General features: G+C 36.8%; 1 protein-coding gene across 1 annotated transcript in view; it reads left to right on the top strand.

Moving 5' to 3' along the window:
• The window catches only part of LOC107097448 (voltage-dependent T-type calcium channel subunit alpha-1G-like), a 274,678-nt gene that overhangs the window by 4,360 nt on the left and 258,572 nt on the right, over positions 1-11,746 (top strand). The window contains exon 2 of the mRNA XM_015394594.1: positions 1-281. This exon is cut by the window's left edge and continues 52 nt beyond it. Within this exon, the coding sequence (XP_015250080.1) occupies positions 1-281 (281 nt within the window). The remainder of the gene's footprint in view (positions 282-11,746) is intronic.

The raw sequence follows: 11,746 nt of genomic DNA, 5'->3' as shown, positions 1-11,746 counted from the left end.
AGGGGTTCGGAAAATCGCTCCTCTCTTCCGAGGAATTTCATCCCACTTAACGACCTGTCCGGGATGGCTGCAGAAGGTGGGGAGGGTATTAGCGGAAGCAGCGAGCTGGTGATAGAGCGAGCATCCCCAGCCCCTGATGGGATCTCTGTGGCCGGGGACGATGGATCCACGCAGGGTGGAGGGAAGAGTCAGCCCTACCCTGAGTATGCACCTGTGGTCTTCTTCTACATGAAACAAACCACACCTCCCCGAAGTTGGTGTATCAAAATGGTCCGCAACCCATATCCTTTTTTAAAATATAGAAATACTGATTGAAGTCATCTCAGGTAAGAAACTTCTGCTTGGCTTTGTCCTCAGATATGATGAAGCTACCAACCTATGTTCTTTATTATTTCTTTTGCGTCTGTGAATGCCTTACTCTGGAGTTGGGGTTTAGGTGGTTTACACGTGTTTGTTGGAGCTGCAGTCTTCACAATATACATGAGTAGACAGGAAAGGAAACAAGCTGCTTTTTTAGAGCTAGCTTTAGAGCACAGCTTTCCTGGATTTTTATGTATGATATATCATTTATTGAAAATGTGTTTTTTGATGTTTCTTCACTTTTTGTTCTCTTTTGTTCATACGTAAGATGTGTGTCTCCCAACAAGATACATGCTTTAAGTTTTTAAATTGCTTCCTTGTAAATGCAGTTCTGAAAATGGACTGACGGTCTTAATGATATCATACTTTAGCAGAATTGATCATTTTGTACATGCATATGGAAGATTTTACACCCAGGGTCAAATGTAATATAGGCAATATGACGCATAAAATGTTATCTAACAACATTTTATATTATTATTCTTTTAGTTAGTTTTTTTTTTTTTACTTGGGATTGAATTTAACATCACTTGAGATGAATTGTAAGATAAAGTGTTCAGAAAACATTTTAAAAAATGACAATACTTTGGATCAAAACTGTTTTTTAAAACAAAATAAAGGGTTCAACATGCAGCCACAAAAAAGACGAACAGGGAATTGAACTGGAGCCTCAGAAATATCTACATCCATATAAAACAAAGATTGAAAAAACTGAAAAGACATTTAGCAGTTAGGCTAGGTGTGTAGCATACAAATAAAACCCCTGAATGTCACATTTTATGTTCCGAGAACCTAAGCTTATGTAAGAGCTGTTCTAAGACAATATTGTTTCTGACATTGCATATTGGTTATCTTTGTTATTACAAATAGAAATTACACTTCTTTGGTAGCAGAACACATATTTAAAAGAAAATCAATATATCCTTATTTTGGGCCCATAATGCTTTGGAACCACAAAGCCCATTTCTATATTACATCATTACTTTACACCAAGTCAGCTCAGATCTAATGTATGCACATATATAAAAGCCTTGGCCCTCCAGTGCATACCCTGCAGCGTTATGTTTCCCAGTCACTGCTACTATTACTCAGAGCCTCCAGCTGACTACGTCTAAAGAGTGTCAGGAAAGAAAACCTTCTGGCTTCCTGTGAAAGGACATATAGTGTGGGGCTGTTATAATTAGATCACTGATACCTGCCCTCGTTGTTTATTGAGCCTTTCCTTCAGGTTAATAGCATCCATTGAAGACACAGGCTTATTGAATCACTCCTGCTGCTGAGGTCCATTATTGATTCATAAGTATTCAGACCTGCAAGAAAAAGATGGAGACACTTTAGGTTGTTTTTCTTCTTCTAGTTTTCAGTTGTAAGGCAAAAATCCAGAATTAGGGTGGAATTAAATATTTTTTCCATTCTAGACCAATTTTACCTGAATAATTAGTGCTTTTTCCCCTGGTGTTGTGTACGTGAAAATTATTAGGCCACACAGTCACAGCTAGCTAACCTTTTGACATTTGTGCCCATGCCTTCAGTGGTATGTATATTTACAAGTTGATAATTGCGTAATAAACCTCTGGAAAGGTAGGTGATGTAGATGCTGTGATATCCTTTTGCTGCAAAGCTGATAAATCAGAAAACAAACTGCTGAGAAAAACAAGAGAGTGCATCAGTTCCAACTCTGAGGCTTTGTTAATAAAATTAGATAAAAATCTGAAAAGTACAATATATTAGTGAAATTCCCCATGACATGCCATTACTAGTGAACTATACCTGTTCAGAGGCGACGTTACACTCCCTACCAGAGAATTAGAACTGTTGCAAAAAGGAAATAAATTATTTTTTTTGTTTTATTACCAATTACCCCCATCAGTGTAAATGTCATCAATAACTCTAAAATATTCTCTGCATTTGTTGCTATATTTTAAATATTGCTAGAGTGCAAACTAGACATGGCATAAGATTTTAATGGTTGCAGTCAATAATAATGTCATATTTACACTTTTTTTTTTAAAACAGAACGCATTCTTCTGTTGGAATGATCTTAATAAAACACATATATATGATTTTCTTTGGATTTTTTTATACATAAATGTAAATGTAACTCTAAACAGTTGAATGTGATTTGGAAGTAAAGGAAAAGTGTAGCATCCTTCTTATAGGCCAGCTTAGCAGGCATGTGCAGCAACAAATGAGGGAAGGTCAGCACTCCTGAACTTTAAGATAAAAATGTTTGTTATGCTGAAAGATTGAAGTCTGTCTTAGTTGAGTAGAAATAAAAGCCCAGACCAACTCTAAGCTTTAACAGTTTCTACACATGCAGATGCTGATTAAAAGCTCAGCTGTTCTTCAGTTAGCCCCCCCTTACTCCTCAGACGTCCAGAGTCTTTGCAGTGATTAAAGTTACATTCAGACACTAAAATAACTCAATAAAAGTTTGTGTTTGTTTTTATCATCTAAATGTAAGTCGATAAACATGAATCATTTTAAGATTTGCTTTGTTTATTGTTGTCAATTCATACATACATGTGAGATCAGATGTTTCATCTGTGAGAATACAAGTTTAGAAGTTTTTAACTCAAGTTACTAAGTTACACCTTTGTAAAACTTCAAGTACAAATCACAAATTTATCAGTATGACTATAAACTCCTGTGTCTGATGATAAGGCACCTGAAAGGTGTTTACCTACTGCCTTTGAACGATAAGAAGACGAAAACAGAACAACAGATTGGTTCTGTTTTTGTCTGAAAATATAGATTTATAACTGTAATTTGGTAAAAAAAAAAAAAAAAAGCAAAAAAGGATGTGTAGACGTGTACACTCATATTAAGTGTGTTTACCCTCAATATGAGTAGGTAAATAAGACTATTTGCAATTGGAATGAGTGTTTTTAACTAATAAGATTATTAGATAATTGAAATAATACAATGCAATAGTTTTCTTCTTATTTTAAAGGGATATTGTTCTGTTCCATTGGCAAGTGTCTCACACCTCAATTCAAGAAAAAATGCACTTTAAAAACTTTTAAAAAAGGACTTACTAAGATTAGATTTTTTGCAGTGTAACTTCTAAACTTGTATTTTCCAAAAGACAAAATCTGCTGTAACATGTATATATGAGTTGACAACATTAAAAAATTACAAATCTTATGATTATTCACACTAACATAATTACATTTACATATTCATCATCTACACACCTGCTTTTATTGACAGTTATCTTACCCCATAATTTTCTAAACCTTTGTTTTATGTTTTCTAATAGATAACACTAAAAAATCTCAGATAAAGGTCCTGCTGCTGAACAAACCTCCTGCATAACAGACCTTAGCTGCGTGTTTCTATCTCAATGTTGCACGTGCATTTTGAGGAATAACTTTAGAAGAACTTGATTGAAAATTTTAACCAGCTGAATTTAGGTGCTTTTTATCTAAAGATGGAAGAACCGTTACTATATACATTTACCTCACATGACGGATTAGCTGTTTGCACTGCTGGCATCATGAGCCCTAGCATTAGAATCACACTTTTCTCTCAATGTCCCTGGATAGCATGTAACATCACTACAGTAATACTAGCTGCCATGATAAATGAAGAAGTACAACTTGTCCAATTGCAACACATTCGTAAAACCCATTACCATTTTGATCCATGCTAGCTTGCTACTTCTACACCCTGTTTATTACAGCCAGGTGTAATGTTGGTGTATGAGGATATCACACTTTGCATCGTCTGGTTAGATTCACTCCAATGGATGGAAACACCTCTAATTCATATTTTCTTTTTTAAAAGTTTGACCAAATCTTGCATTAGATGCAGATGAAAATACAGCGACCATCTTATCATGCTAAAATTGAATCAAGAGCCATTAGTAGACTTCTGTATTGTGACTGAACTGTAGCATCGGTTAATGATTTTCTGTCGTCAAGGTGTCAGACAGCCACTCTATCGTCCCTCAGATTACTTCTGTTCCTCTCCTTCCTCTTGCCACCCGCCTACGCCTTCCCCGGTCCTGCCCATACATCTGCCACTTCATCATTCCAACCCATCCCCTCAGCCTCTGCTGCTTTACATCCCATCGCCTCGTACTCCTCTTTCCTCATTTGTCATTGCTTTAATTGAGATGCAGTCAAGCTGTCCTCCTCCTCAAATTCCTGCAGGAACGTTGTCCACAGCGCTGACGTTCTCACTGGATACTCTCACTCCCTGTCTTCATTTTCTTCTCTCGCTCTCTTCTCAATTTTTTTCCCCCTCCTTTGTGATCTGGCTCGGCCTGGGAGTGATCACAGCTGATTTCCATGTCTGTAAATGTCAAATCTTTAAAGGTCTTATATGAGAGCCCAGTGGCCTCCACAGGGAGTAGAGGCAATCTATGATACTATTATCCAAGTCTGGGTTTCTCAAACATTTAATTTGTTGGTATAGCCTCCCCACAGAGATCCCAGTGTATGGACAGTACAATGTAGTCCTATTAAAAAGAACCAAATCAACTAAATCAATCTCTAAAAATATATTGATTATTTCAGAATTGTGTTTTGAGCTAATGATAGGCAGTCTTTAACTAGAAACGTCCAGTTCTACAGAACCCTGATGATGAATTTTCTAATTCTGTATAGAGGCTAAATGCAATCATTGACCGAGTCAGTAGTTCAACTCAAATTTCTTCTAGACATGGTTGATTGTAATCTTAACTAACAATACTATGCAAAATTTAAGGCTACAATCTAAATGTTCTTTAATGGCTCAGGTTCAGATCACTAAGAAGGATTGTTTGTGTGAGGAATTGCTATGCATGCAATGAGCTCATTGAAAACTATGAAGCAATCCCAACATATTCTCATTATCAGTTGGTATGAAATCGTGCGAAAAGTTATGCACAGTATTTCGTACGTTTTGGACGTTTTTCCTCAAAAATACAGATCAGTGCGCATGCGCAGCCAGACAGACGAAAAAAGCAGATCCGTGGGCGGACGTAAAACTGGGAAAATAATCACAGTGAAATAATCACTTCTTCAGGTCTCTAACTACGTTGCTTGCTGTTTTGTATCTTAGGGTTAGGGTTAGGGTCAGGGTTAATTGTATGTTAAATTCTACGTTATTTAATGGTGCGTAAGATGCGCATGCGCAAGGATATCTTGTCTCGAGGCAAGACATAAAAATACGACGAAATGCGACGAAAAAAACGTCTAAAACGTACGAAATTACGGTGCATAACTTTTCGTACGATATCATACGAACTAATAATGAGAATACACTGAGCAATCTGTTGCATTGTCTCTGTAAAATGCCTTCAGATGACATGTCTTGTGAATTGAAGCTATATAAATAAGATGAACTGAACTTAAATGAAACTGAATTGAATGACTCAGGGCTTTAGAATAAACTTTTGCTCTGTTTGCACTGATGCATTTAACAGCTGGGTTTTCCAATTTCACTTTTTATCACAAATTGACTTCCAAAAGATTGATATACAAGCTGGTCGATATGACATTTTTCAGTTGAAGCACAATCCCACAAAAGTTAGTAAAAGTGTGTTGGTGTATAAAGCTCCTAATTAAGCCAGAAATTAATGCATCTACAGATAAATATAAAAACAGAGTTAAAAAAGAATGTCTACTCTGAAAGGCTGAGTGTTTTAAAGACTCTCTGCTGAATAAGCTGAATTTTATTATTGCGAATTGCATTATGGACTATGGTATATTGCATTCTAATGCCACTCAGATTACAAACTCCTGTAGTTTAACATTCGAGATCCATGGCTTTGGCTAAATCAGCTTTCCACACTGGAAAAAATCTAAATCTAGATAAGTCATTTTTTTCTTAATGTAAGTGTTTTTGTTTTTGGATTGAGGAAGTAAAATAGAGATTTTGCCAATGGAACAAGACAATTTACACTTAAAATAAAAAAACACACAAACGCATTGTATTATTTCAGGTACATTTTATCTAACTATCTTATTTTAAGGGTAAAAATACTTATTCCATTGGCAAACTCTCATTTATTATCATATTATCAAATTAAGGATAAATACACATTCTTGTTTATTTCTAGATCTGTTATCCAGTGCAGACTCTCTATCTACATTATTTCTGATCAGATTTATAGCAACAATGCTAATTGTCTGGATCTAAAATATATATATATTTTTTACCATTTTTAGTCATTTGGATTTTTAGTTATTTTTGTCAGAATGTCTGGCTTTCTTAGTTACTTTTGACAGGAAGCATGACATTTTGTGTATTGAACTCTATGTAAAGACCCTTGAGATGACATTTGTTATGATTTGGCACTAAAATAATAAAAAGAACTGAATTTAATGTATTTTTCAATACAAAAGTTAGTACAATTAGCCCTTAGACAGTTTGGAGTTGGCCCCCTTCCTCTTCAAACATAACTGTGCACAAGAATAACAAAGCCAGGTCCATTGAGACAGATGGCAGAGTTTGGTGTGGGTGAACTTGAATGGCAAGAATCCTGACCTCATCGCGATAGATCACCTTTGGGATGAAATAGAGTCGAGACTAAGAGCCAGGCCTTCTGATCCATCATCAGTGTGTGACATTACAAATGCTTCTCTGGAAGAATGGTCAAACATTCCCATAAACACACTCCTCAATGTTGTAAACAGCCTTCCCAGAAGTGTTGAAGCTGATCTTGCTACAAAGGTTTAACCAACGTAATAGTGAAGCCCTATGGATTAGGAATAGGATGTCACATATGATTAAAGGCAGGTGAGTAAATATGTTTAGCAATAAAGTGTAGCTCAGGATGACTTGAGCCAGTCCAGCTGTAAGCTTTTATTCAATTTATTGTTTTATCAAAGTAAGTTGTATCTTTGTATCGAATTTAGCTTTAAATTAGCCTTTTTATGTGACTCTTTGTGACTAAAACATTGTCGACACCTCAGTAGTTAAGCCGGTAGCCTATTTTCCTTGAATGTACTCCTGGTCGGAAGTTCCCGCGCTGTTCTGTGGATGTGATGTCAAGCACGTTGAATGGTTTAAGGTCAGAATATCAATCTGCTGGAAATAATGAAAGTAATTTATTCATTTTGTGCAGCCTGGTACCAAATGACCCACGAATCGGTACCGGGCTGGGGCACGGCGGCATCACTGGCCTAATAGGGACAGTAATATTAAATTGTGTGCCTTTTTTCCCCCCTCCTTTTAATCTCTTTAAGATATTTTCTGGTACAGTCGCCATGTCAAAAACAGCCTTCCTTATGAGGAGCAAACATGTTCCCTAATGAGGTGAACTGTCAGTTTTGGGTTCTTGGTCAGGCTGAGAGATAAGGTGTGCTATGGGTCGTAGTTAGAGCTAGAGTTACAGCAAATAAAGTGAATACAGTTTCCTAATAAGGGCAGAAATACAAACTTGTTGGTGTGGTTTAATTGGAGTTTCTTAGGTTAATGCTAACCTTATAGTTATAGTTTTCCCTTTAATGCATTTCTATGCATGTTTGAGAAAAGGCCACTGAATTTGTACCTACAGTAGTAACACTGATTGATGCATTTCTGGGAGTATTGTATGTTTGTTAACATGGTCTGTTTTCAAACCAATACTTTCTGCAATGATTTCAGCCTCATATATCTTTAACTCTTTCCATGTTGATCTGAGGACTTTTGCTGCTTCTGCTTCTCCCTCTGTTTTCTGCTTTGAGAATTAATCCTGCAGTAGTCATTCGCCCCCCAGCTATAAATACATCTGCAGCACACTAGCAGCAGCCAATTCTGATACACAGTGAGAGTTCCCTCTGTCTGTAGCTCTAGACCAACAGTACAGGAAAGCCCCACTTATTTCAGGGCCAGAATCTATTCTAAACAGGCATATCCTTGGTAGGTCCTCCTCTGCTAGAGCCGGTCCGCAGTCTTTCTCTACCGTCCGAAGTAATTTAAGCCCCTCGATGCTTGGTGAGGTATTTAGAGTCTAATTGAAGACCCCCGTGGGTGCATGCGTTAAGTGATGTTTTGCCCAACACATTGCCTGTGAGCTGATTCTGCCAACAATTCCTGCAGAATCCTTCTATGATAAATATCAAGAAGGAGGTTGTGTAACTAGCTCTCACACAAACACACTTCCAAAGGACTCCCGTAGGTGTCTCCTCACTGGTTGGGAACTGGATGTCGTGCCAAAGCAGAGGGGGGAGGAGGGGTTTTTGGCATTAGGTCTTGTGCCGTGTATCCTTTCTTTTCTCACAGTGATCTGAGCAGGGGATTACACAGCACACAACAGTGAAGGAGGACACCTAGTCAGGGGAGAGCTTTGTGCTCGTGCTTTGATTTACGTAGCACCTAAGGGTGCGGGGTGTTTTAAGCTAACTTTCCTCCTGACTTGTTTTTCCGTTTTCTTCTGATTTAGTCTCTAGCTCTATGGAAAAGTATTTATACATATAAAGCTTTCATAATTTCAACTATATAAACAGAAAATCCATTTAACTTTGTTGAGATAAGATGGGATCTGGTTAGACACAGTACTTTGTAGTTTAAAACTGGAGACACAATATGCAGAGCTTCTGTGTTTTACTTCATCAGTTTTCCCAATTTTGAATGTTCCTACTAATTACAGCATGATGCTGCCACCACTGTGTTTTGAAGTATTTTATATAAGTTCAGGGTTAGATTAATAAATGTTTTCCTGGTCCTCCAGACCTGATCCAAATGACTGCACAACGTTGATGTTTTATGAAGCTCTACAGAACCCTTTCAATAGCCAAATCAATGAAATAAGTGTTCTGAAGACATTTGGATCTCAGGACCAGTGTGGGGAATAATTCTCTACACAATTTGTGAAAAATTAAGAATTACTTTCTATTAATGTTTTTCTTTATTTACTGTTTTTTAAAAGAAAAACAATAAAAGCATAACTCTAAGCAGCATAACTATAGAGATAGCTCAGGATAACCTGAGCCACTCTAACTAAAAGCTTTATCAAACTGGAAAGTTTTAAGCCTAGCCTTAAAAGTAGACAGGGTGTCTGCCTCACGGACTAAAACTGGTAGTTGGTTCCACAGGAGAGGAGCCTGATAACTAAAAGATCTGCCTCCCATTCTACTTTTAGAAATTCTAGGAACCACTAGTAAACCTGCAGATTGAGAGTGAAGTGCTCTGTTAGGAACATAAGGAACAATCAGATCTCTGATATAAGATGGAGCTTGGCCATTTAAGGCTTTATATGTGAGAAGGAGGATTTTAAACTTTATTCTGGATTTAACAGGAAGCCAATGAAGAGAAGCCAGGATAGGAGAGATATGATCTCACTTCAGAGGTACTGTATATTTGTAAAATATTCAAAACCATTCATTTTTTTTGTTCTATGTTACAATTATGAATTACCTATCAAACCTCCTTAACATAAAATCCTAATAAAATATGCTTGGCAACAGTTGCTTGGTAAAGTCACATGTAAGATGAACTGGAAGGGGAACAGTTGCTAAGTACTATACTGTATATCTGCTTTGGTCGCTCTGCAGCTCAGGTTCCTTTCAAGTAATGAGGGCTGAAATAAAAATCAACTTCATTAGTAGAATATGTTTTCTGGCCATAGCTCCCCTCATCTTTTAGATTTTTTTTCTTGAACCCCTTCAACCATTATTTTTTCTTCCTCTGAGGAAGAAATGCTGAAGATCCAAGGGGGGCGTTTGTGCCATCTTTGACAGCCTCCAAAACCAGTCAAGGAGAAGAACAAAAAGAAAAATAGGAGGGGGGGAAAAAGAGTAGAAGTGAAGGGAAAAAAGGAGAGAAAATAAAGTATAGTCAGAGGCTCAGTTGGAGAGCCGAGTGGGATTTTAGAGAGCATTTTTAAGACTTGAGAAAGCAGAAGTTTACTTGCCAAAAACTTTACTTTCACACTTTCCCTCTCTGCTGCTACACCGAATCCCCCCCCCAGCTCCTCTGAGAGCTTTAAGCCTTGTCAAGTTCGATCGTGGTTTTGAATTCCATCAGAATCTTTCACCCTAGATGTGAAGGGTGATGGTTTCTATATGTAAGGGGCTAAATTCTCCAGACTCTCTGCATTATATATGATTTGGCTTTAACTCATGCTTAAGCTTAAATAAGATCTGAAAAAACTTTTCATGAAAAGTTAATCTAATCTGTCTAGTAAAACTCTTTTAATCTTTATGTGAAGTCATTTTAGTCTTGGCTTTGTGCTTCTTACCAAATTATGTGACATGCATATTGAGTGGCTTGAAAAAGTTTTCAGACTCCTTAAACTGTTTCACAGTCTTTCATGTTACAACTACACACTACAATGCCCTCTTAGGAATATTGTAAAAGAAACCAAGATATAATACTGTATAATTGTGAAATAAGAATAAAATTACACTTGACTTTGTCCCTTTTAAAGAAATGGAACAGTTTGTGCTGCCACCACCGTGCTTTTTCATAGAAGCTCTGATGAAACATTACACCCTGCATGAAAGCTAAGAAGTTCATCAGTCCCAAACACCTTTTTCCACAATTACTGTGTCCCCGTTTATTTATGACTTAAAAATCATTTAGAAATAACCTTTTTCTTCTAGCTCTTCTATGAAGCCTATATTCATCGAGTGTACAACTAATTGTGGTCTTTATATGGATCTTTTCAGCTCCTCAATGGCTGCTAAATACCTCTCTGCTGCTTTTCTCATATAGTTTCCTAATTTTCCTCCCCCTCAAGGTAATGGTGTTGTCTTGGTATATTTGCAGTTGTGTTTTACTCTTTCCATTTTCAGATGAGTGATTAAACAGTGCTCTGTTGGGATATTGCTTTATTGCCTGTCAGTGTTGCACCGTTTCTTAGGAGTATCAAATTACACAGGACCGAATTCAGTTAAATGGGTCATAACTTGGCATTCATCATTTAGATTCCTTCAGAAATATTAGAAGAAAATACATTTAATAGAGCTCATAGGGATCCCTTTTTTTTCTCAGTGTACGCAGGAGAATTTTACATGTATGTACATATGTTTATATGGGTGTAGTATTATTAATATTAGCAGTTTACATTGGGTAATTTACCAGTTCCTTACAGAATAGGTAAAAAGTTACACAAGCAGCAATAATTAACAGCGAAACAACATGATGACTAACTGATATTAGATGGTGGATAAGAGGCTAGCATGGTGAAAGAAAGGTGGGCTTACAGTATGTTAGCAAAGGAGCTTTTGTTCTCAAATACCTGAAAGATATTGGCATTTGTAAATCATTGAAATGCAAGAAGAAACAAAAATGATGGCTCATGATGTTCCATTTTTAATAAAATATACACAGTATAAAAAAACATGATTTTTTTCCATCCATTCATCCATTTTCTGTCACGCTTAATCCCAGCTGGAGTTGCGAGGGATGGTCAAAAGGACAAAAAATCATTCATGCACTCACATCTAAGGAGAATTTAGAGAAGCCAATT

This window comes from Cyprinodon variegatus, unplaced genomic scaffold (genome assembly GCF_000732505.1).
Source record: "Cyprinodon variegatus isolate N-32 unplaced genomic scaffold, C_variegatus-1.0 Scaffold697, whole genome shotgun sequence".
In the NCBI taxonomy this organism is placed as follows: Eukaryota; Metazoa; Chordata; class Actinopteri; order Cyprinodontiformes; family Cyprinodontidae; genus Cyprinodon; species Cyprinodon variegatus.
This window is presented reverse-complemented; position numbering and strand designations above follow the sequence as displayed.